Genomic DNA, 26,465 nt, shown 5'->3' on the forward strand with positions numbered 1-26,465 from the left:
CGAGCGATCGAGCGATCGAGCGACCGAGCCAGCAGCGAACTTTCACAACTAAACGCCAGTCCAGTCCAGTCGAGTCCAGTAAAGTATACAGCCATCTCTCCCCACTCTCTCTCTCCCTCTTCTCCGGCCCACCACAGATACACATAACTAAAAAGGAGAAAACAAAAAAAAACCCTAACACAACAAAAACAACCCACCGCTGGTCATGTTGGATCCTTCATCGGGGACCCAAAGGAACAACAAGCTAGAATGTTTCCTAAAAAGGACCCTCCCCAGTGAACGTTACAACCGGCTCCGGGCATACGAGGCCTGTATCGTTGACAAGACATTCAAGTACATCATCGTCGGTGACCAATGTATATATCTGACCGAAAACCCTCCTCGGACACTTCAACCAGTTATATTTTATCAGGAACTTAGGGACGTACAACTGGTAAGGTCTTAACTAAAAGTAACTTCGACAAAGCCTTAAGGGGTTGCATTGGAAACCCTTCATACACTTATTTCCCTCAGTTTGTCTCATTTTTATTTTCCTGTCGTTTTGTCATTTCGTTTATTTTTCATTATTTTAAGTTTTCTTCCAGTTTCATATTTTTGTTTTTGCTCTGAGATTTCGTTGTTTTTCCAGCTGTTTTTCTTCTATTCCCCACCACCACCATCGTGTTATTCTTATTCTTTCATTCTCCTTTCTCTTCTCCTTTATTCTTTTTTTTTCTTCATGTCTTCCTCTTCGTATCTATTTATCGATTTACCGTTGTTGTGTTGTGTGTGTACATGTTTACTTATCTAAAGAACTAGGTTTCGTTTCCATGCATTTATCTCTCTCCCCACTCTCTCCATATATCTGTTTATCTATTCATCCCTCCTCCTCTCTCCGTGTATCTATTTATCTCTCTCTCTCTCTCTACCCCCTCTCTCTCTGTATCTCTTTATTTATCTCTTCCCCCCCCCCTTTCTCCGGTATTTATTTATCTCTCTGTTTCTATATCTATTTATATATCTGTCTCTCTCTTTGTCTCTATCCGTCTCTTTGTTTCACATTGTCTAACGGTAGAAAATTGCTAACTATGCATTTAGTGTGAATGGGTATATATATATATATATATATATATATATATATATATATATACATATATATATATATATATATATATATATATATAACTGAATAGGTATACGTGTGTGTGCGTGTGTATGCATATATACATATACTCACTCATACACTTACACACACAAGCAACCACACACTCAAACACGTATACGTTAATACATGTATACATTCATTTGTCAAATCCATCTGTCCATATACATACATACATGTGTGTGTGTATGCTTATATTTATATGTGTGTATGTGCTTATATTTATATATGTGTGTGTGTGTGTGTGTGTGTGTGTTTATATTTATATGTGTGTGTTATGTGTTTATTTTTTATGTGTATATGTGGTAAGAAGCTTGCTTCCCAACTACATGGTTCTGGGTTCAGTCCCACTGCGTGGCACCTTGGGCAAGTGTCTTCTACTATAGCCTCTGGCCGACCAAAGCCTTGTGAGTGGATTTGGTAGACGGAAACTGAAAGAAGCCTATTGTATATGAGAAGTTTCAGGTATTTATCAACCCTGAAAGGATGAAAGGCAGAGTTGACCTCAGCGGAATTTGAAGGCAGAATGTAAAGACAGACAAATTACCGCTAAGCATTTTGCCTGGGGTGCTAACGTTTCTGCCAGCTCACTACCTTAACAGTGTATTCATCTTGACACTATTGAAGGCCTTTGCATTGCCTGTTACCCTGGAATTTCCACAACATGAAGCTATTGCAGCATTGGTCGAGCTAGTGATATTCACAATGCAGAGGTTGAATGCTTTCCTCCTCATAATGGGGTGGCTGTGTGGTAGGATGTTTGCTTCCCAACCACATGGTTTCAGGTAGTGGAGGCAGGTAGATCCATGTTGGCATGGGGTGGACGTCTGCCTTCCATGCTGGCATGGGTTGGAAGGTTTGACAGATACTAACCAGGCAGGAGTCTTGCACTAGACTTCGTGTTTGTTTTGGCACAGTTTTTACAGCTGGATGCCCTTCCTAACACCAACCAGCCAGCAGAGTGGACAGAGTCCTTTTTATGTGGCACCAGCACCAGGTGAGGTCAGTTTTGTTATGATTTTTACAGCTGGATGCTCTTCCAAACGCCAACCACGAAATGAAAGTGAAAGTATTATATCACATTAAAGGATGCAGAACGTTACCTTGAAAACCAGCTGCTGGTGGAGAATCTGCCTGGGGTTAAACTAGTAGTAACATTCACCTGCCACTTTGGTGTGACAACTCGCTTACTGCTGTATATATATACACATATAGACACAAACATATATATATATATATATATATATATATATGTATGTGTGTGTGTGCGTGTGTATGTAGGAAACTAGTCCGTTAGATAATCAGTCTTCGAGATAGAAGCAGTATACAAACCAAAAAGCAATGCTTATAGCCACTTTAATGTGGCCGTCCCCTAAGAGACAACAATACTGCTGTTTAACCCCAGGAAGACATCTCAAAGGCAAAGGATGATACAGCTTGACACCAACGATGTCACAACTCATTTCTGCAGATGAATGGATGTGAAATAAAGTATCTTGCCCAAAAACACAACACGCAGCTCTGTCTGGGAATTGAATTCACAACCTCACAGTTCTCAGCCCGACACTCTAACCACTGAGCCATGTACTTTCATACACACACACACATATAAAAAAATGTCCCTTCCCAATTTCATAAAGCTGGTTTCCTGGGTTTTGAAGCATATACATTATCACCCCTGGATGGGATACCAGTCCATCACAGGTGTGCTCATTTTTCGCCTACTGAGTGGACTGGAGCAAAATTAAAGGAAGTGCTTTGCTTAAGAAGACAACGCAACGTTCGGACACAGGATTTGAAACCACAACCTTGCAATCATGACTGCAACACTCTAACCATTAAGCTACGTACCTCCACAATACATTATATATAATAATGGTAATAAATAAAGATCAATACTTTAATTACTCTTTGATCTCGTATCTTCTGGATCAGAAATATCTGGGGACGTTAGTCTGCAAATGACACCACTGAATGGGAGAGTATAGAATGTAGTCATTAACCTAGAATAAGGACATTGAGAAAATCTGGAATGCTGGGTATGTAGGAGATAAACATGTATCCACCCCTTACACACCTTATAATCTTAAGGCAGATAAACTAATAAACTTCAGGTCGATCAGGTCATTTATTTTCTTATCGCACTTCCAGACCAGAGCAGGAGGATTGAGACAAGTACATAATAACACACACACACACACACACACATATGTGTGTGTGTGTGTGTGTGTGTGTGTGTGTGTGTGTGTATATATGTGTGTGAGTATATATGTAAATATATATATACATGCATACATACATACACACACACATATATATGTATGTGTATATATATATATATGTATGTGTTTGTGTGTATATAGGTAAATATATACATACATACATACATACATACTTATCAAATAAAATATACAACTGAAAGAGCTATTAATAGTGTCATGTTATTATGATATTTGAATAGGCGTATTTATAAAATATACCATGTATTCTAAAGCAATCTTGCAGGCTTTGTTTATGCATTATATATATATATATATATATATATATATATATATATATATATATACACACATATATATATGTATATATACATACACAAACACATATTTTGGGGTGGGATACGTGTCATCATCAATCATCATCATTTAACGTCCCTTTTCCAAGCTGGCATGAGTTAGATTGTTCGGCAGGGGCTGGCAAACCAGGGGACTGCATCGAACTACAATGTCTACTTTCACATGATTTCTATGTCTGGATGTCCTTCCTAATATCAGCCACTTTATAGTACGTACTGGGTGCTTTTTTATGCGGTACCAGTGGTACTAGTGAGATTACCAAATGGCTCACAAGGACCTAACCCCTCCACTCAGGATGAGAGCAATATTATTGAGAAAGACGTACCTTTTTGGCTTTACACACACACACACATACATACATACACACACACACACATATATATATATATATATATATATATATATATATATATATATATATATGTATGTATGTATGTATACAGGTGCAGGAGTGGCTGTGTGGTAAGCAGCTTGCTTACCAACCACATGGTTCTGGGTTCAGTCCCACTGCGTGGCGCCTTGGGCAAGTGCCTTCTGCTATAGCCTCCAGCCGACCAAAGCCTTGTGAGTGGATTTGGTATACAGAAACTGAAAGAAGCCTGTCGTATATATGTATATATATATATGTGTGTGTGTGTATATGTTTGTGTGTCTGTGTTTGTTCCCCCAACTTCGCTTGACAACCGATGCTGGTGTGTTTACGTCCCCGTAACTTAGCAGTTCAGCTAAAGAGACCGATAGAATAAGTACTAGGCTTACAAAGAATAAGTCCTGGGGTCGATTTGCTCGACTAAAGGCGGTGCTCTAGCATGGCCACACAGTCAAATGACTGTAACAAGTAAAAGAATAAAAGAGTATAGATAGATAGAGAGAGAGAGAGAGAGAGAGATAGCTATGGCAAGTTTATAGGGTTACACGGGATACCTACCCCTTAGAACCATCATAGCGTTTGATGTGGCTTTTTAAACCAGACAACATTTTGAAAAGACACCCACATAAATTGCATATCCGATTTGGACTACCAAGAGCTGTAGTAAAGTTCTGATCTTTGTAGATCTTAAAATGCATATATATATGCACACACACACACGTGCGTATCTATAAGTATTGTATGTAAATACGTTTTAATAGAATTTATATTAGATTCGTGGAACGTCATGGGCTTAAAAACGTTAAATATATAGAAAATGAAATCAAGGGAGAGCACTCTTCTTTAACCCCTTGTTAGGAAAACCATGCATATTACAATTTAAAAATTTTATTTAAAAATTTGTTGAGGGAGATCTTCTACAACTAGGAACCCTTCCCATTGTCATCCCTCACCAGTTTCCAGGCAAGATAATATTTCCTCATAGGCGGGCATGATTTCTTGACCAATGGAAACAAACGACACAGTTTGCCTCTGAAGTTATCTAGGTAAATGTTTATGCAAATACATATGGTGTGTGTGTGTGTATTCGTGTGTATGTGCGAGCGTGTGTGTCTGTGTGTGAGTGCGTGTGTCTGTGAGTGTGCGTGTGTCTGTGTGTGGGTGTGCATGTGTGTGTGTTTGTGTTTGCCAATTTTCTCCTCAATTATCATATCATTTCCTTATCTGTTTCCCAGAAATTTCCCCTTCCCCCACCCCAACTCTTTACCTAACCCACCCTCCACCTACTCCCACCACCACCACTGCCACCAACACCATTGCTGCGTCTGCCTCCACCACCACCACAACTGCTGCTACCACCGTTACTATCACCACCGCTGCTGCCACCTCTACCTCTACTACCACTGCTGCTACCACTGCCGTCGCCACCACCACCACCACCACCACCACCAGTACAAAAATCATGTGCAAGCAAACAGGAAATTTAAAACGGAAGCCTTATTTGTCGTTTTTTTTTTTGTCTGCTTCAATATTCATGGTGTGGTTGCACCGGCCATGCTGGAGCAAACTCCATAGCAACACTGAACTAGTAGTGGACACTAAAAAAGGAAGCACCTGTGCTGGTACCCCATTAAAGGCACTCATGCTGGTGTCTTGTAAGAAATTCCCATGCTGGTACCACATAAAATGCACCTTGTACACTCTGTAGAGTCTAGTGGCAACACTTTTGGATTCATGATTGTTAAACCATGGGTTCAATTCCCAGACCAGATACTACATTGTCTCCTTGAGCAAGGAACTTAATTTCACTTGGTTCCTAGCCAACCAGCTGGAAATGAGTTGCATCTGCTGTTGAGAGGCGCCATGAAGATCACAAGTCCTGAATCTTGCTAATACAAGATGTCCACTCACATGGCTTTGATAGGTGTGGCACTAATCGTAGAAGACACTTACCCAAGGTGCCACACAATGGGACTGAACCCATAGCCAAGCCATAAATGGCTATGGTATGCCAAATGAAGATTGTACGACTTGACAGAAATTTGGCTGTTATTTCTAGCATGTCAGGTGACCACATAGAGGTTCTGTCAGGTCCGTTGGCTTGCTTATTTGTGGTTGTTGTTGTTGTAAAGACTGAGACTAATTAGTTTGGTTTCCAGCCATGCATTGTTGTTGTTGGTCTGATTGATTGATAGTTTGTAATTAGTGACTCATTGTCATTGCCTGCATCATCACCGTCATTGCTGTTGTTGTTGTTGCTGTTATCGTCATCACATTACAGTGTGTCCTTCCAGTAATTTTAACCCCACCACCACCACCACTACCATCCCACCTCTGCTTTCAGTTAATTAGCTACATTTAGTAATCTTTTAATTACTGGCTCCTACATTTCTGTGCAATTAATCTTAGCTTGTATTACCACCACCACGCAGTCATAACAATCTGTATGATACTTTTCATAGCAATTTTTATAGTAGTCATTATAACAATCTTTGTAGCAGTTTTAACAGCAGTTTTAGAGCAGTTTTTATAACAGTCATTATTGGAGTTTAATGGCAGTCATAATAGCAGTTTTTATAACAGTCATTATAGGAGTCCTGACAACAGTTTTAATAGCAGTTTTATAACAGTCATTACAGGAGTCCTCGCAATAGCTTTAATAGCAGTCATAATAACAGTTTTTATAGTAGTCATAACAATCTTCATAGCAGTTTTAACAGCAGTTATAGCAATTTTCATTTCAGTGTTAACAGCAGCTCTTATAGCAGTTTTCATAATCATAGTAGTATTCATATCAGTCCTTGTAGCAATCACCATAACAACCATCATAGCAGTTTTCATAATAGTTCTTATTTTAATCCTCAAAGCAGTTTTCAGAACAGTTTTAATATGTCCTTCGTTTTTCTTTTCACCAGACAGCAAACTGGGGGTTATTTGACTGTTATTTCTAGCACGCTGACTAACCACGTAGGTTTGTTCTTTAGCTAGCGGCATTAGCAGCTATTGATCATTGTAGTGGTGGTGGTGATGATGATGACGACGATGATGATGTAGAGTGAAGGCGGTAGTGGTAACGATAGTGAAGGTGGTAGTGCTAATGAGGGTAGTGGTGGCTATGGTGGTAGTAGTAGTGGTGGTTGTGGTGGCTGTAGTAATGTTTGTTGCCGTAGTAGTGGCTATGATGGTTATAGTAGTGCTGGTTGCGGTGATGATGGTCTAGGGGGGAAGTGTTATTGTTGGTAATGACAGTGGTGGTCAAGGTTGTGGTAGTGGTGGTTGATGGTTGTTGTTGTATTCGTGATGCTAATAGTATTTAAATAAGTTTTTATGTCTCCCTCCCCTAAAACCCCAACCGTTCCTGCCCCTCCCTCCTCGTTTCCCTTTCTTTCTACCCCTACTCCTTCTCCTCCTCCTCTAATATCACCTGGTCATCTCCCACATCTGCCTGCCCCCACCCCACTATTTAACCAATCCCCTGCTGCTCATGTCCCCCTCTTTCTTCCTTTCTCATAAAACAACCCCCTCTTTCTTCCTCCTCCTCTACAACTCCCTTCTAACATCACCTAATGCTCATTCCCCCCCTCCTCCACATTTAGTACATTACCTTCCTCCTCCTCCTCCTAATATCACCTGCTCATCTCCCCCTCCCTCCTTCTCTCATCACTTAACAGTCTCTCTGCTCCTCCTCCTGATATCACCTGCTCATCTCCCCCTTTCGTCTCCTCCACATCCCTCCTAACATCCCATGGTCAATCTCCTCCCTCCCTCCCTCCCGTCTTGTCTGGACATGTCCACCAAGAATCTCTTGTCAATGCAGACGCCACTAATGAGAGATTTCATGGAGCCATGCAGACAACGATGCTCAACTAATTGTCTTGCTTTCATCCGCATCATAAATAAATGAGAGAATAAAGTGATGGTCGTCATGATGGTGGTTGTGGTGGTGATGACGGTGGGATGGTGCTGATGGTAACTGCAGCAGTGTCCACTATGGCGTTTGTGGCCGTAGTTGTTGTTGGTGGTGGTGGTGGAGTAATGTAGGAAGTGGTGTTGGTGTTGGTGACAAATGCAATGGTTCTTGGCATGAGATTAAAAATCTGAGTCTAGAGCACATATACATATACATGCATATATATATATATGTGTGTGTGGTAATGAGCTTGCTTCCCAATCATATGGTTCCTGGTTCAGTCCCACAGCATGGCACTTTGGGCAAGACAGACAGACAGACAGACAGATAGATAGATAATAAGATGGTGAGCTGGCAGAAACGTTAGCACACCGGGTGAAATGCCTAGTGGTATTTTGTCTGCCGTTATGTTCTAAGTTCAAGTTCCGCCGAGGTCGATTTTGCTTTTCATCCTTTCGGGGTTGATAAATTAAGTACCAGTTATGCACTGGAGGTCGATGTAATCGACTTAATCCTTTTGTCTGTCCTTGTTTGTCCCCTCTATATTTAGCCCCTTGTGGGCAATAAAGAAATAAGATAGACAGATAGATATAGTTTGGGTCAGTGTGTATTTGATGGTGCTGTTCATTTAGTGGTTTCAGAGATTTGCATCTCTCTTGCTTGATTCCTATTTGACCTGGTCCCTAACCCCAACTGCATTGCAAAATGTGAAGGGTATATTTTTCATAGCAACATCATTAAGATGGTGTCATGTACTCAACATAACTAAAGGTACCTCTAATCCTTGCACCTTACAGGTTACACTGGGAGTAATTTTACACGGCACCAGCACTGCAAGGGTAGCCATGTCTGCAACACAACTCCAGAGACCTCTTGACCCCATTTTTTTCATTCATCATCCTATTTATAGGGTGACAGACACAAAAGATAAGGCAAACAGAAGCATGAAGGATAGCGATAAGTCCTTAGAGAGTTGAGATAAGGAGCACTTGGCATTCCCAGACACGCATCTAGAGTCAAGGTAATGTGAGTGAGGGGTTAGAGTGATAACAGAGATATGACCCTGGAGTTTGAGTGAGTACAGCCTTATAAATATGTTTGCCTGCCTGCCTGTCTGTATGTATGTATGTATGTATGTATGCATATATGCAATTGTTTGTTTGTGTGTGTGTGTGTATGAGTTTGTGTTGTGTGTGTGAATTTGTATATGGGAGTTTGCGGAATTTGGGTGTGTATGTGTGCATGTGTGTGTGTGTGTGACTGTGTGTGTGAGTATTTGTAGGGGGTTGTGTGAGAGTGTGTGTGTGTGTGTGTATGTTCGTATGTGTATGTGTGTATGCATGTGTGATTTTGTGCATGTCACTGTATGTGGCTGCATGTGTGAGTATATGTAGGGGTTTGTATGTGGGTGTGTGTTTGTTTGTGAGTTTGTGTCTGTATGCATACACGTGTGCATGAGTGAGTTTCTGTGTGTGTATGTGTTTGTGTGTGTATCTGTGTGTGCTTGTGCATGTGTGTGTGTTTACTTGTGTATGCATGAGTCTGTGTGTGTGTGTGTGTGTGTGTGTGTGTGTGTGTGTGAGTATGTGTTTGTGTGCATGAATGTACATAATATTATTTGAACTTTTATTTACATTTACCAAATAAATCTGCTTCCTGCAGGAATATGACTTACCAAATTTCCTTCAAGGTTTGGAACGAGAGCAGACTCTACACATCGTCCTCACCTACAGCAGGAATTTGCAGAAGACGACACAAGATGGCGCCAGTTCAGATATTCGTCAAAGCCAGAGCAGCTTATTCTTAAACACTTTATTTACAAAATCACAACCTTCCAAAGCGCCGACCAATCATCGGAAATCAAGTTTTGATGAGACATTATTGCAATCTTCAAGAAGTATTGTGGATCATTCTATGGACGGAAGCAACACACTTCTCTCTACGTCATTGCCATCAAATCTATGGCACACTCTGGAGAAAAACGGCAATGGGACCAACACATCTGAAGAAATCTCTATTGGCAAATGTAAGTACAAGCCAAGTTTGATCCACCGTATCAGGAAACCATTCTCAAGAGTTTGGTATAATTTCCTCAATATCAAACGGCATGGAATGTTGAAGAACAGACACAGCACCTCGAAGGTGCGACTAAAGATCGATGAAGATTCAGACATTGACAGCAAAGATGAGAATGAGAGGTAAATGGAGTTTGTATGGTTCCATTCTCTTTTTACATTTGGCTTGTTTTGTGGTGGTTTTTGAAAATTTTTATTTGTTATGGTGCAGGTTTAGTCAAGCAGTTAAGAAGTTTGCTTCTTAACCACACAACATATCACTAGACATGTGCGTACAAACAGATGTATGTATGTCATTATTCGGTTCTGTTTCAGGATTTCTTGCCAATAGCAAAAGAGCCGGTTTCTAACCTAGACCCAAGGTTCTTTCACTGCAATTTCAACAACATCAATCGCAGTTGTGGCAGGTACCGGTGTCACGCAAATCGATACCCATGCCAGTGACATGTAAAAGCATTCCGGCGTCACACAAATGGCACCTACGTCAGTGGCACATAAAAGCACCCTCTCGGAGTAGTTAGCGTTAGGAAGGGCATCTAGCCATAGAAAACCATGCCAAATCAGACTGGAGTCTGGTGCAGCCTTCCAGCATGTCAGCCCGGTCAAACCGTCCAATCCATGCCAGCATGGACAACGGACGACGACGACGTCGACGATGATGATGATGATGATGAACAGGGTATTTTTGTATGTATGTATGTGTATATGTATGTATGTATGTATGTATGCATGTAGGTGTACAAATTTGTATGTTTTGTTTTATTCATGCAATCTTAACGGTTCAGCAAAACAAAACCCATAGAATAAGCACCTGGCTTTTAAAAACAATAAGTTCTGCGATTGATTCATTCGACTAAAAATTCTTCAAGGCGGTACCCCAGCATGGCCGTGGTCTAACGACTGAAACAAAAAAAAATTTTAAAGATGTAAAAGCTGGGACAGTACATGTTTATTGCGGTAGAACAGATACAGGGCTGTTCCCATTATAGAAGAAAGGGTGGGAGTAACTAGGATCTGTAGGTTATTATTATTATTATTATTATTATTATTATTATTATTATTATTATTATTATTATTATTATTATTATTATTCGTATGTAATATGATTAAAAAACACACAAAAACTCCCTCGGGAGATGGTGTTGGGAATATCTAAGAATGACAAGCAAGGGAGGTAACTCCAACCAAGTGAAAATTTTGAGACAAGACTAACGCTTAATTAGAAGTGGATCCCGGTTTTCATAACCGTCTGGTTAAAGTTAGTTAACAAGAAACGATCCAGTTACAAATACATGATTACCTCTTTTTTATTTCCACTGGCCATTCTATCTTATCTAATGCCACAAATTCTACCTTTTACTTTAAAAAAAAATAACAACAACAAAAAGCAGGTTGCCATCACCAAGGGACATTTCTGAAAGTAAAACAAAGACATTACGTGGTTCCAAAGTGTCACACAACCCAGGGAAATCTTCCAATGCCATGCAGGTGTATGTCCTCAATGTGTATTTGCTGAAGAACAACTCTCCATCATTGGACCTCATTAGGTATGCCTGGGATAATTACTTGATTGTAAGTGAATAACAATACTTAATTCTTCTTCTTCTTGTTCTGCTTCTTCTTGTTCTGCTTCTTCTTCCTCCTTCTCCCTTCCCTCCACCTCCAGTGATGTATCGCAGGGAGTTCTGTCTCTGTAATCCACTGAACTTCTGTCTCAAATGTCTGGCCCTTGTTCCAATGTCGGAAATGCCAAAAAAGGTTGACTTTGCTTTCATCCTGTGGGATCAATAAAATAAGGGACCAGAATCAATGTAATCAACTAGAACTTTCCCCCAAAATTTCAAGCCTTTTGCTTATAGTAGAAAGGGTTATTATTAAAGGCGGCGAGCTGGCAGAAACGTTAGCAAGCCGGGCAAAATGTTTAGCAGTATTTCGTCTGCCTTTACGTTCTGAGTTCAAATTCCACCGAGGTCGACTTTGCCTTTCATCCTTTCTAGGTCAATAAATTAAGTACCAGTTGTGTATTGGGGTCAATCTAATTGACTGCCCCCACTCCCCAAAAATTTCGGGCCTTGTGCCTACAATAATAAAGTATTTTGTCTACCACTCCATTCTAAGTTCAAATTCCACTGAGGTCAACACTGCCTTTCATCTTTTCTGGGTCAATAAATTAAGTACCAGTGAAACACTGGGGTCAATGTAATCGACTAGTCCCCTCCCCAACAATTTCAGGCCTTATGTCTATAGTAGAAAGGCTTATTATTATTTTTTTCTTTAATACAGAGGTCTACAGAGCAACAGTCCAATAGAAGGTGTACTGATGTCTCTACACAGGACAGTCAAAGTCTAAGGTATGTGAGTAGTTGTGATGATGATGGGGTGGGGGATGGTGGTGGGTGGTGTGGGGTCACGGTGGGTAGAATTGATGAGTGGTGGCAGTGGTGGTGCTGTTACTGGCAGTGGTCAATGTCATTTTAAAAATATAGTCCCATCATCCAAATCGCAAAGCTACAAGATATCAGGCCCAAAATATTCTATCTGTTCTATGGTCAAACTGGCCAGATCTAGCCTCTCACACCTACCCTACAGTGTTATTTTAAAAACAAACGATTACATCATTTTTAAAATAAACATGAGTATTATCTCAAAGCTATGAAATAATGCAGGATTAATGCAAAACAATATGAATGAATAAGCATTACACAGACATGCTAGAAAAAACCTGTTAAGCCAAGTGAGATGATAGTCGTGGCTGATGCTGGTGTCACGTGACTAGCACCTATGCCTGTGGCATGTAAAAAGCACCCACTACGCTCTCGGAGTGGTTGGTGTTAGGAAGGGTATCCAGCTGTAGAAACCATGCCAAATTAGATTGGAACTTGGTGCAGCTCCCCAGCTAACCAGTTTTCAGTCAAACCATCCAACCCATGCCAGTATAGAAAACGGATGTTAAATGATGATGATGTTTTGACAGGGTGATATGAGTATGAAAGGGTTAAGGAAATTGTGAAATAAAAAAAAAGCCTGAATTTTATGTAAACATCTCTTTTTTCCTTTTCTCCCCCTGCAGTGTCCAGCCAGAAGTCCTGTTTGTTCGAATAAAACAAGAATTGCTCAGTGAAAACGACTACTCTGACGTGTTGTTCTTTTTGTGCTCAAGACTACATACATCTGCTCTCTCCTGCTTTACAATAAAGAAGCTGTTCTGGAAGGATCCAGAGCTTTTCATGTTTTTTGTTGGAATACTTTGTAAATATGTTCCCGGATTTGTGTCGAATGGAGGCGGAACCGTCTGTGATAGCAAAGATGACAACAAACTGCAAAGGTAGATGTTGTTTCATTTTCATATCTTTTGTGATTTGTACTTCTGATAAGCCTTTGAAATATTTATAGGCTACAGAAGACAATTGCTATGTGAGGATATGTATGCATATATATATATCATCATCATCATCATTGTTGAATGTCTGCTTTCCATGCTGGCATGGGTTCGATGGCTTGACTAAGGTCTGGAAAGCCAGTGGGCTGCACCAGGCTCCAAGCTGATCTGGCAATGTTTCTACAGCTAGATGCCCTTCCTAACACCAACCACAGGAGCCAGTCTGCCAGACAGTGTATGTACGTATGCATATGTATGTGGGTGTGTGTGTGTGTGTGTGTGCATATATATATATATATATATATATATATATATATATATATATATGTATGTATGTATATATGTGTATGTATGTATATATGTGTTTGTATATATATATATATATATATATATATATGTGTGTGTGTGTGTATGTATATGTGTGTGCATATATATATATATATATATATATATATATATATATATATGTACGTATATATATGTGTATGTGTGTATATAAATAAGTAACAATTTATGAATTTTCATGGGAGTTCTACCCCCTTTAAGCCATCTCAAATTCAAACCAAACGTACTGCATTATACCTGCCCTTATGTATTGAATCTAAGTTCCAAGTATCATAAGGATCCGTTCAGTAATTTTGGCCCATGAAATTGTCTGAAACACACAGCATTACCCTTCTCCCTAAGCTTGGATTTTGTGTTCCAAATTTCATTAGGATCGGTGCAGTAGCTTTCAAATGCATAAGTAACACACAAACACACATAAAGACATTGACTTTTATATAATAGATATGAATATATACATATACATGTATGTGTGTGTGTGTGTGTATTATATATATATATATATATATATATATATATAAACCCTTACCTGATATTCCACTCAGTGGGACTGAACCCAGAACCATGTTGTTGGGAAGCAAGCTTCTTCCCACACAGTCACAGCCCAAACTTTCGAAACTTGTTTAGTTCGTTGTCAAAGAAATAACAATTAAATCATTGCAAACATTATTAAGTCTTCCTGTAAAGAAACGTGTGGCGTGTTACAAAAAAAGGTGGCACAAAGGTGTGTTGCAGGGTGGAGGCAAATTTCTTTCAGATTTTCCAGATGTTGTGGGCCGAAGGTTTTTCCACTTTGGGTACAAAAGAAATAATCTCACTGGAGCACTTCCCAAATAATTGTGTGTATATACAATGAACTTCTATACACAATATACACCCTTGTCGTGTCCTGTAGGTGGCGGCAGCAGCAGCGGTGGTGGTGGTGAGGATGGTAGTGGTGGTGGTGTTGTGGTTGTTGGAAGTGGTACTGGAGGTAGCAGCAACAGCATTGGAGTGACAGTTGAGGTGATGATGATCATCATTATCATCAGGGTGGTGGTGGTGGTGGTGGTGGTGGTGGTGGAGGTGGTGATGATGATGATGATGAAGCATGTGAAAATGACAATGATGACAATAATGCTACTGCTGCAGCCACCGCTGATGATGATGATGGTGATGATGATGATGACAATAACGATGATGATGACGGTGATGGTGGTGATGATGACGATGCTAAACAAGAGTAGTACCATGCATATTTTTTCTTCTTCCATTCCAGTCTGTTGTGCCTAGTTTTGGAAATTCTGCGAGTCATGTTCCGAGAAACCGAAGTCCTGTCGTCCCGAATATCAACACTTGTTGCAGCCAAGTAAGACCCTACATCTATGTTGTTGCTTCTAAGGTCGTGAGTTCGATTTCCCGGTGTCACATTATATCCTTGAGCAAGACACTTCATTTCACGTTGCTCCGAGTCTACTCAGCTGGCAAAAATGACTTGTCCCTGTAATTCAAAAGGGCCAGCCTCACCCCATTCTGTGTGTCACACTGAATCACCCGGAGAACTACATTAAGGGTACGTGTGTCTGTGGAGCATTCAACCACTTTTGTGTTAATTTCATGAGCAGGCTGTTCCATTGATTGTAACCTGCTGGAGAGCCAGGCCATATGTTGTTGCTGTTGGTGTTATTGTTGTTCTTTAACATGCTGCACAAAATGCTTAGCAGTATTTCGCCCGTCTCTACGTTCTGAGTTCAAATTCTCCCGAAGTCGACTCCGCCTTTCATACTCTCGGGGTCGATAAATTAAGTGCCCGTGAAACACTGGGGGTCAATGTAATCGACGTAACCCCTCCCCCGAAATTTCAGGCCTTTTGTTTTTAGTAGAAAGGATTATTATTATTGTTGTTCTTGTTGGTGGTGGTGGTCGTCGTGGTCGCCATGGTATTGCTTATGTTGCTGCTGCTGTAGTCAATATTGTTGTTGTTGTTGTTCATAAGCTACTCGAGCCCTGCCGTTGAGGTTGGCACGATCAATCGGTGCTGCGACACGTTGTGTCATTGTTGTTAATGCTCATTCAATGCTACTTCAGCGTTGAACTATATCAAGTTATGTAGGTGTTACTGAGTTCATGAAACTACATACCTTGTCTTCGTAGCATTAATAAAAAAAACACCCAGTTTAAATATCCTAAACTACTGACAAACATTTCTGCGCACACAAACACGGACAGACAGATAGATAGATAGATAGATAGATATAAAGAAATAGATATATAGATAGATAGATAGATAGATAGATAGACAGACAGACAGATAGATAGATAGATAGATATACATATATAGATATAGATAAATATTTATCAACATCATTGATATATATATATCATAATATAAATGTGCATATATATATACGAGGGGTGCTGAAAAGTTCCTGCTTTTAAGGATATCATGAAAGGCCTGGTTGGAGGCCCAACCTTCCGAGTTTCTTCTACGGGGCTTAGAAAAACTGGATAAAACCATAATTAACTGATCCTCCAGTATTTTCTTTTATCGAAAGCTAGGAACTTTTCTGCACCCACGCGTATATATTTATGTTTATATAACTCTATGTATACATCCTTCTGTATAAATGCAAATGTATGTGGTTATGTGTGTTTAGCCCTGAAATGCTCTGAAACAGCGAATTTGATTTTTGAAATGTGTTCCAAAGGCAAGGCCGTCTATAAATAAATAATAAGGAAAAAATATAATTTGCTACGAAGAATGACTCAACTTTTAGATTGACAATTTTCCCGCCCTCTACCTGTTACGTTCACTCTCTCTCTCTCTCTCTCTCTCTATATATATATATATATATATATATATATATATATATATATTTACTACACTCCGTCTCACTCTCTCTCTTTCTCTGTATTAACTCTCATACATTGCTTTCATTTTGTTTACAACCTCATTTTCTTGTTTACTTTCATTTTTATGGTAAAAAACCCTGTCGTGCATGAGAAATAATAAAAGTCTTACCTACCTTCCCCTCTCTTGTCAACGCCTATCTAGTAGTAATCTCTCCAGTAATCCTGCCCTACCCCTGTCACCCGGTACAAGTAGCTGAACCCGGGAGCGAATCCCCTGACGTCCATTCACGATGCCTCAGGCGGGCAAAAAGACGCCGACATTCACCTCTCTCCTCTCACTTCCCCTCTCGCGCTTCCTCTTCCGGTCAGTCCCTTGACCATTGACGTCATGACCCTCGTCTTCCGTCTCATCCCCACACGCCCCACTGATCTCAAAGATCACCTCCTCACTTCACTCCATGTCGAAATCTACCACCCACCCAGGTGGGCTCCTTGCATGTTGTGATCTTCCTAAGCTGAGAACCTCATTCTCTTCCTCTTCTCCACAACCATCATCCAACGAAGACATGATGCGGCATTCCCTCCACAGAAATGTTGCTTTTGGAATTGACAGCCATCCCTATTCCTCTGTTCCACAGAGTTGTGCGACATGCCCTTGGTGGCTTGACCCCGACTTCATCTTCCACCTCCACACGGTATCTCAATGGTTTTACTTGGATGCTGCCATTCATATTTGAATATCGCTTTTATGTGGCATAGACACTCTTTGGCCTCATTTGATCAGAGAGATTTATGCAGTAGTGATATGTTGAAGTAGTTGTACGTTGTCAACTTAATGTGAAATCAGTGAATGTATTTCACTAGAATTATTATATGTTTACAAGAGCTTGACAGGCATCTTTGACTAGCAGGTCATGCTACTCCAGACTGATGACGAGCAAAGACTCAGAAACATGTCTCTGGATGCAGGCTTAGCTGGGTGGAGGAGCTTGTCTCCCCCTTATAAACGTAAGGACACAGGAAAAGTGTCAAGGCCGACAGGAAGCAGTGCAGCTTCCTACGTCTAAACAACAGTAGTATTATTCCCTTCAGGGGACTGTCACTTTAAGTTGACAGCATACAACCACTTCATCGTATCACTACTGCATAAATCTCTCTGAGAGATTTAGAAATGTATTATTTCTATGGGTTATCACCTCTTCAGCAGTAGAGACCAGATAGGTAAATGCTGCAAACTGACATGAGAGACAGATCCCTCTTATGATATTCCCGTCATCATTCAATGACTGGCTGCAATATTCAGTAGCTTGCCATAAACAAGATACAGAATGATAGTGCTAAGCAATGATGTGTATAGATACAAGCTTGTTGCCAGTTCAAACATGCTTGGGGCATATTTGACCCCATAAGAAAGTCAATCACTGTATTTTGTTATGGTGAGTATTTCTCGCTGCAAGCCTGGTTTATGTTCAAACTGCTTAGATCTGGCCTTTTTAAAATGTCAATATTAAAATAAACAACCATATCCTTGAAATCCCAAAGCTATGAGATAATGCATGATTAATTCAAAATATAAGTAAATAAGCTTTACATTTGACAGAGTAAACTGAATGCCAAAAAACGGTTAAACCAGCAACATCCCACCTCAACCTTCTTCTTGTTTTATGTTCAAACTGGTCACGTCTTGCCTCTCATACCTATCCTACAATGTCATTCTAAAGATGAATGATCACATCATTGAAATCTTGAAGCTACAAGATAATCCATGATTAATTTCAAACAATGTGAATAATTATTAAATTTGACAAAGTAATCTGAATGCTAAAGAGTTAAATTGTATTGGTCCTTGTCTGATTAAATTTACTGCTATTTCTCTGTAGAGAAGGTGTATTTGAATTAATGAAGATCCTCATTAGTTTGTTGTCAAGGCAACCAGCCCCTATCAGAAAGAGGAACCAGTCACAGGTAAGTCTAATAAACTAACAACCAATTGTTAAATTAAGAACAGGTATCCCTCCTACCAAATTTCTGGCATAGTCGGAGAAAATACCTTGTGGTATTTATTCTGGCACCTTGTGCTCTGTTTTCAAATCCTACTGAAGGCAGCATTTCCTTTAATCATTCTGGGGTCAATAAACATTGTACGTGTCTCATGTGGTGGGACGCACAGAAATATTACACATAACCCAGCTTTCGTTCTCGTTACACATCCTTTTCATTGCAGTCATCACCTGATATATCAGCTGATTCCTTTTAATAAATAATCTCCCTGTTAACCACTTTTGTCGCCATATTCCTGTTGAAATACACTGCCTTTGTTTCAATTAATTTTGAAAATAACAAAGAATTTAGTAAAGTAACTCTGTCATTATTAAACTGGTGTTTGAAACATAAAGTAACAGGAAATTTTGATAGGTTTTAATTTAGATCACTTTAACCCTTTTAATACCATATTTCTATTGAAATACACGACCTATGTTTCAATTAATTTTGAAAATAATGAAGAACTTAGTAAAACAACATTGTCATTATCGAACTGGTGTTTAAAGCATAAATTACCATGAATTTTTGATAGAAGGTTTTAATTTAGATCACTTGAAAATGATAATTTTTTATCATAGAACCAAGAACAGTCTCAGGCGGGTTAGTATCGCAATGGTTAAGATAGTCTGCTTTCAAGAAGGTCTATGGGACCAGGAATGGTATGGTGCGAAACAGCAACTAACAGAGCTTATACTTATTTCACATTCATCTTCCATGTTACAAAACTACCTTACAATCTCCTCCCCTTACTATTTCATATAATTACTCACAGCCTTATAGTACCCCTGTTCTATTTTACACGTTCCTTATACTGTTTGTCATTCCAGTCTGTGAAATCTTCAATCCCATTGGAATTAACTGAATTAAGCATCAGTGTAATCTTTGAACTGTTCGTCTGTGTCCAACAGGTAAGTTCTTGTGTGTGCGTGTGTGTGAGTTTTTAATAAGTTCTGGGGTCAATATGATCAACTAAACCCTTTAAGGTGGTGCTCCAGCATGGCAGAAGCCCAATGACTAAATCTATTAACAAAACAAAGGAATATTGAGTGTGTTGCATATGTATGCATTTATATATATAAATATATATACACGTATACATGGTATCATCAATAAGCATCCAGACTGTTGCTATAGTAACGACACAGATTGACCTTGAACTCTGCTGTGCATGTGCACTAAGCTCACCTCCGCTGTTTACAGCAGTGCTTGGAAGGAAGGTGTGTAGTGTGTGATCGTCGCACAACTTCTGGGCCACCAGCCACAGAAAGCAAGCCAAAACAGACTGGGGTCCAGGAAGGCTCTTACCAGCCCCAGACAAACTGTCTTACCCATGCTCTCTCTCTCTCTCTCTCATTGAGCCCCAATTTCCTTACACATGCTGCCATTGCAACCATTGCCACTACACATCACCACCACCACAACCACCACCACCACTACCACCGCCACCACCACCACCACCACCATCACTGCCTTTATATTAATTATATCCAATTTGTTTATTTTTTCTTCTGCAGAAATTAGATGGAAGTAAGGAAGACATTTGTACCAGTTGGTTGGTTGGCGTTGTCGAAGATATTGGGGCTGAGGTAAGTTGTGCCACACCTGGTTGGTTGGTTGGTTGGTGTCGTGGATGTCTATATGAAGTCGTCATCATCATCATCATCCACTGTGGATGCTGAACACCGGTTTTTGGCCCAACCCCAGGGTGCGTCCTGCAAACATGGCTTCGGTTGCGTGCCTTAGCTCTAGCATTTTCACAGTTATCCACTCTCCTCATAGTGAGGAATATGGTCCCAAGGACTAGGTCCAGTTCCTGAGCCATTCACAGTTTCACCATTTATTTATGGCATGAACTTACACTTGCATGCCTTAAGCTTTTGAGACAAGCATATGACTCCTGGCAGGATCAACCAGGTATCATCAGTTGATTGGTCAGTCATTACCAACAACGGTCACCACTGCTACTGCAGTGGTAGCAGGCAGGCAGGCAGGCAAATAGATAGAGACAGAGAGAGGCAAACTGATAGACAGACAGACAGGCAGAAAGTCAGACAAACTGACAGATTGATTGGTAGATGAGTTTGGTTTACAGTTTAACCAGTTCCCTATCTGTCAACTTTGTTCATTGTTTGACTGTGTAACTGGTTCACTAATTCATTAGTTCACTGTCAGGTTGTTTCAGTGTTTACTTATGCCATTGTTTCACAAACTAACTAGTTTATCATGTTATTTTGATTCACTGTTTGATTATGTGGTTTGTTTGCACTCACCTGATGTCCGCTCAGTCAGGATTACTCTGATGCTAAACCACAACAGCAACTGTGGAAGGAAATTTCCCCTCTCCCACATAAGAAGCACCCCAGCACACTCTGTAAAGTGGTTGGCATTGGGAAGGGCATCCAGCCTTAGAAACCATGCCAAATCAGACTGGAGTCTGGTGCAGCTCCCCAGCTTACCAGCTCTGGTCAAACCATCCGATCCATGCCAGCATGGACAACAGACATCAAATGATGCTGATGATGATATTGATGATTCTAGAGAGCATGTGGTGGCCGGCAGAGTGCGGGGAGAGAGAGGCAACGAAGAGCATGTCGTCAATGTCGGGTAGAAAGCGCAAAACGAAGTGGCGTCGTCCTGGCTGCACGAGCAAAGGTGTGGAGGCACACAGCAGCGACAGCGGCCAGGCGGAGGCGAGGGAGAAACTGAACATGCAAGAGTGAGAGGACAAACAGACAGAACGGAAGCTGCCAGCAGGCAAGCAAGCAAGCGAGCAGGCTGCCGGTGCGCATGGAATAGGACGATGACGACAGCATGGACAAGGGCACTCACGTGCAGGCAGACGAGGTGGCAGTGGAAAGTTGAACATTAAATAATGATGATGTTGATGATGATGATGACGACAATTCCAGACACAAATTATGTCACCATCAGCTGACGTTACATAACTAATTAATATGATGTCAAGGGTAATTATGTAATTATGACCAATGCATGGTTTCTGTTCTCAGGATCTGATCTGTGGTATGGTGAGCCAAGTTCTAGAACTGACCAAACCAACGTCCAGTGGCAACAATTGTGTAGAGGTCAGCTGTCTGTTGCCACTACAAGTGTTAAAACTCTATCAACATTACTACATCCTGGCTGTTATCCTAGAAAATAGCTCTCAACTGGCTGAGTATATCCACTCAAACTATTTGAGTGAGTTCAAGTAAGTTCCCGACCTTTGACACAGTACAAATTGATCGCTTTTTTTAATTAATACAAATTACAAGATGGCAAGCTGGCAGAATTGTTAACAAGCTGAGCAGAATGCTTAGTAGCATTTCACCTTGCCTTACATTCTGAGTTCAAATTCTGCCAAGGTAGACTGTGCCTTTCATCCTTTTGGTGGGGGTCAATGAAATAAGTACCAGTTGTATAGTGGTGGTAGGGGTGATATAATCAACTTATACCCCACCCTTGAAATTGCTGGCCTTGTGCCAAAATTTGAAATCAAATTAATTGAAATTAAGCAACAGAAGCAATTAAATAATTCTTCCTACTATAGGCAGTAGGCCTGAAATTTGGTGGGGAGGTGTAGCTGTTTCCAGTATTTGACCGGTAACTCAACTTAGATAACCTCAGCCAAGAGTGGCCCAGGCCATGTCTAACTTAATAGCACCATCTGTCAGGATCTATTAAGTCATTTTAAAATCAAGTTTTGTAGTATTATGGCCCATTCAAGTAGGGAGTTGTTGTGGTCTGGGATGTATCCAGGTATAGGTGGCTTATCTGGTATCCCTGAAGAAATTTACTCAGGTATCATTTGAGGGTAATGGGATCTTTTTCTCTTTTGATTTGTTTTGGGATAATGTTAAATAGCGCAGGACCTCTTGAGGAAAAGATTGTGTTGTAGTGAATTTATGTGTTGTAAGCTTTGTGTAGGAGGTGTATAGCAGGTGGTATCAGCCCTGGAGGAATTCTAAATTTGAGGTTAAGGTCATTTGGGTAATGCTGGTGGTATATTCTCCACATTGTACAAATGATGTAGTGCTCATGAGGGCACTGGAGAAAATGAGGATTTTAAGGTGATCCTAATAATCAACTCTGAAAGGCCAAAAGGCAAAGTCTTGAATTATTCTTTCCTGTCTTTTTCAGATATTTGGTTCAAGTGCCGGTGCTTAAACAAAGGCTGTCAACTCACTGCCCACTCTCCAACACTGTCTTACAACTGATTGTGAAGGTTTTACAGAAAATTGTACATTAACCTTTGAATGGCAGATCCCATCCAGAAAAGGGGTCACTCAGACAGACTGGCATTAAGTCAGTCACAGACACTCTCCAGTCCCCGGCCCACAGATACAATGTCTTCTCTCTCTGCCTTTTCTGTCCTTCTATCGTACTTTAACTTCTCATCACCTGGCATAAAGCTACCTCTTTCAATACTACTCCGTGACCCTGTCCACCTTGGTCTTGTCTTGAAAATTACTTGGTGATCTCGCTGGTGTTGGTGGTATGAAAACGAAGGCACCTTAGTAAATTCTGTGGAGTGGTCGGCATTTGGAAGGACATCCAGCTGCAGAAAACATGCTCTTGTCAAACCGTCCAACATATAACAGCATGAAAAACAGATGTTAATTGGTGCTGCTGATGATGTCAACGATAATAGTAATGGCCTCTGCTCCTCAGATCTGGTTAGGCTCCTGCCATCTCCCCTCAGATACTTCCAATCTACTCATCTGTCCCCACTTCACCACCTTCGTATGTGATGTGTCCAACCCCTACACCATCCATTGAGCCCAATCTTTCCTCTTCAGAACTTCATCCCTCTGGAACTCTCCTTTTACTCACGTCACTTCTTCAATTGTGAACTTGCAATGGTCTTTAGAGGAACAGCAGCAGCATCTCTTTCACCAGTTTTGGGGGGTTTGCGAATGTCATGGGCACTACCTGTCCCTCAAAACCCTGCAAATGAAAAAAATATAAATAAAACAAGGTAAAAAATGATCTTATAAATACAAATAAGGGCTGCGGCAGAAAAACCTCCCCTATTTTACATGACCATTATTATGGTACTTACTTACTTAGGTGGAGGCGCAATGGTCCAGTGGTTAGGGCAGCGGACTTGCGGTCGTAGGATCGCGGTTTCGATTCCCAGACCGGGCATTGTGAGTGTTTATTGAGCGAAAACACCTAAAGTTCCACAAGGCTTCGGCAGGGGATGGTGGTGACCCCTGCTGTACTCTTCCACCACAACTTTCTCTCACTCTTACTTCCTGTTTCTGCTGTTCCTGTATTTCAAAGGGGCCAGCCTTGTCACACTCTGTGTCACGCTGAATCTCCCCGAGAACTAAGTTAAGGGTACATGTGTCTGTGGAATGCTCAGCCGCTTGCACGTTAATTTCACGAGCAGGCTGTTCTGTTGATCGGATCAACTGGAACCCTGGTCGTCGTAACCGACGGAGTGCCAACCACATTATGGTACTTATGAAGTTAGGCATGTGTTAATGATATCTTTATGCAGTAAATGTTTCACCATGTTTTGTAATCACCAACATGGCTTGGATTAAAGCATATTGTGGGTTTGCTAAGTAAAACATTTGTTTCAACATGTGAAATGTGAGAGACATTTTGCCACATCCTGTATATTACATGAAGTGTTTGGCTTTGATTGTTTTCCACTTAGTGACCCGAGTCCAGGATGTCACTGGACAAAACATCAGTTGCTGTCTGCCAGCCTCTAATTGTTTGATTCTGAGTCGTTTCTGACCCAGCTGAACTTTGATCAAAGATCTTCCAGCTATGACCATCCCGTCTTAAATTCAAGCACAGTGTATCTAGGACTACATTATCCAATGTTCATTTCTTTGTTGACATTGATTAACTCCAGACCAATCCTGATCCAGCTGGCCCATGATTAAAGATGTTCCGGTATGACCATCTCATCTTATATTCGGGCATAGTATATCTAGGACTACATTATCCAGTGTGTGTTTCTTTGTTGTTGTTTAGTCCCTAGTTCAAACTATGACCCCATAGACCTTGGATCGAGAACATTCTAGCCATCACCAGTCTGCTATTTATCTATCCAGTGTGTCCCACATCATGGGTCTATCCTCAGGTCATTCCTGAGCATGCTAATCATTGGCCAAAAATGTTCCACCTTTGACCATCCTGTCCCTTATTCAGACATTTTGTATCATCACCATCATCACCATCATCACACCACCACCGCTGCCACCACTACCACCACTACCACTGATATCACCACTGCCACCACTACCACAATTGCCACCGCCACTGCTGCCACCACCATCACCATTGTTATTGTTATCATCATCATCATAATCATCATTACTGCTATAGCCACCACCACAACCACCCCCATCGCTATCATTACCATCATTGCCACCACTACTACAATCATCATCATCATCATCATCATTACAATCAGATAATTTATTATAATTTATAAATAAATACTTTCATGAAATATATGTATTTCTGAGTTAATTTTTAAAAATCTTACTTTTCTATTTTGTTTGTTGTTGTTTTGTGTTTTTTTATTTGTTTTGTTTTGTTTTTTCTTCTTGTTTCGCCTCAAGCCATGGGGCACTGCAATGCATGACCAAACTACCATAATCTCCTCATCAAAAGAGTTCCCTCGAGAGGTGAGAGACTGCAGCAAGCATAAAGTTTTCCGTTTCAAATGCAGTCGGAATACAGAAGCAATTGAAGACCTCCAGCTTCTGGAGATCAGCAAAACGTACACGGAGAGGTGGTCAGCTGAAGACATGACTCTTGACAGTCAAAGTGGATATGGAGCTCATTTCCGGACCTTGGGTCTTTGGCATTCATCACTGGAACTGGAAATGGCTTCAACACACTACAGAATTAGCCACCAATAGACATACATGGACCGCCTTGATCCATGATGATGAACATTACTCCATTACAAAAAACCATAATCATCAATTGCCAGTGTCCATGGACTGGCTCTTCTGTGGGTGGCACATAAAAGACACCATTTTGAGCGTGGTCGTTGCCAGTACCGCCTGACTGGCCTTCGTGCCGGTGGCACGTAAAAGCACCCACTACACTCTCGGAGTGGTTGGCGTTAGGAAGGGCATATCCAGCTGTAGAAACACTGCCAGATCAGATTGGAGCCTGGTGTAGCCGTCTGGTTTCACCAGTCCTCAGTCAAATCGTCCAACCCATGCTAGCATGGAAGGCGGACGTTAAACGATGATGATGATGATGATCAGATGAACCGTAATTTTACAAACAAAAGAATATCCCAAGAATACAGCAGAGACGTGGTTGAAGTCTGTTGAGGACAACTATGAAATGGGAGAACGACCAACAAAAACTGGCCGTTGTGGGCATTAGGGAGCGGGGTTAGGTAAAGAATATAGTTTGTGAAAAGGTGTAATAGGATATCTAAGGTCAGCAATCCAAGTGAAATAGCCATCTGCTGGACTGGTTCATTGGTAGGCTAGAGGTGATGTTTTATTATACCAGGCTTAGAGAAGCTGGTAGTTGGGAAAGGACCGAAGATAAAGGATGAAGAATAAAGAAAGTGAAAAATAAAAATGAAGAAATATAAATGCATAAAGAAAGCCAATTAGGCATGGGGTCGGGGTTTAGGATTTGCTGGCTAAGGCCAAAGAACAAAGGGAGGAGGGCAGAGATACACGGAATTTAGGGGTGTTCTGTGGATATAGGTTGAATGTTAGGTTAAGGTATGAAGGCAGCGCGATTGATTTATATGATAAAGTGGAAAGATGTAGGATGTTGTTGGCACTCCGTCGCTTA

The 26,465-nt window shown here is 40.8% G+C and overlaps 1 protein-coding gene across 2 annotated transcripts in view; it reads left to right on the forward strand.

Moving 5' to 3' along the window:
• The window catches only part of LOC106880834 (uncharacterized protein C12orf56), a 25,254-nt gene extending 111 nt beyond the window's left edge, over positions 1–25,143 (forward strand). The window contains exons 1-11 of one of the 2 annotated variants that reach the window (XM_014930963.3): positions 1–433; positions 9,660–10,195; positions 11,464–11,644; positions 12,356–12,423; positions 13,143–13,397; positions 15,055–15,144; positions 18,509–18,593; positions 19,499–19,579; positions 20,186–20,257; positions 21,680–21,879; positions 22,809–25,143. The exon at positions 1–433 is cut by the window's left edge and continues 111 nt beyond it. In XM_014930963.3, coding sequence (XP_014786449.1) covers positions 206–433; positions 9,660–10,195; positions 11,464–11,644; positions 12,356–12,423; positions 13,143–13,397; positions 15,055–15,144; positions 18,509–18,593; positions 19,499–19,579; positions 20,186–20,257; positions 21,680–21,879; positions 22,809–22,917 — 1,905 coding nt within the window. In that variant the 5' untranslated portion in view covers positions 1–205 and the 3' untranslated portion in view covers positions 22,918–25,143. Of the gene's footprint in view, positions 434–9,659; positions 10,196–11,460; positions 11,645–12,355; positions 12,424–13,142; positions 13,398–15,054; positions 15,145–18,508; positions 18,594–19,498; positions 19,580–20,185; positions 20,258–21,679; positions 21,880–22,808 lie in introns of both variants that reach the window. The other variant, XM_014930962.3, reaches the window with a different exon arrangement.
• Positions 25,144–26,465: the final 1,322 nt, after the last annotated feature.

The sequence above is a fragment of the Octopus bimaculoides genome, chromosome 25, assembly GCF_046866305.1.
Source record: "Octopus bimaculoides isolate indiv1 chromosome 25, ASM4686630v1, whole genome shotgun sequence".
In the NCBI taxonomy this organism is placed as follows: domain Eukaryota; kingdom Metazoa; phylum Mollusca; class Cephalopoda; order Octopoda; family Octopodidae; genus Octopus; species Octopus bimaculoides.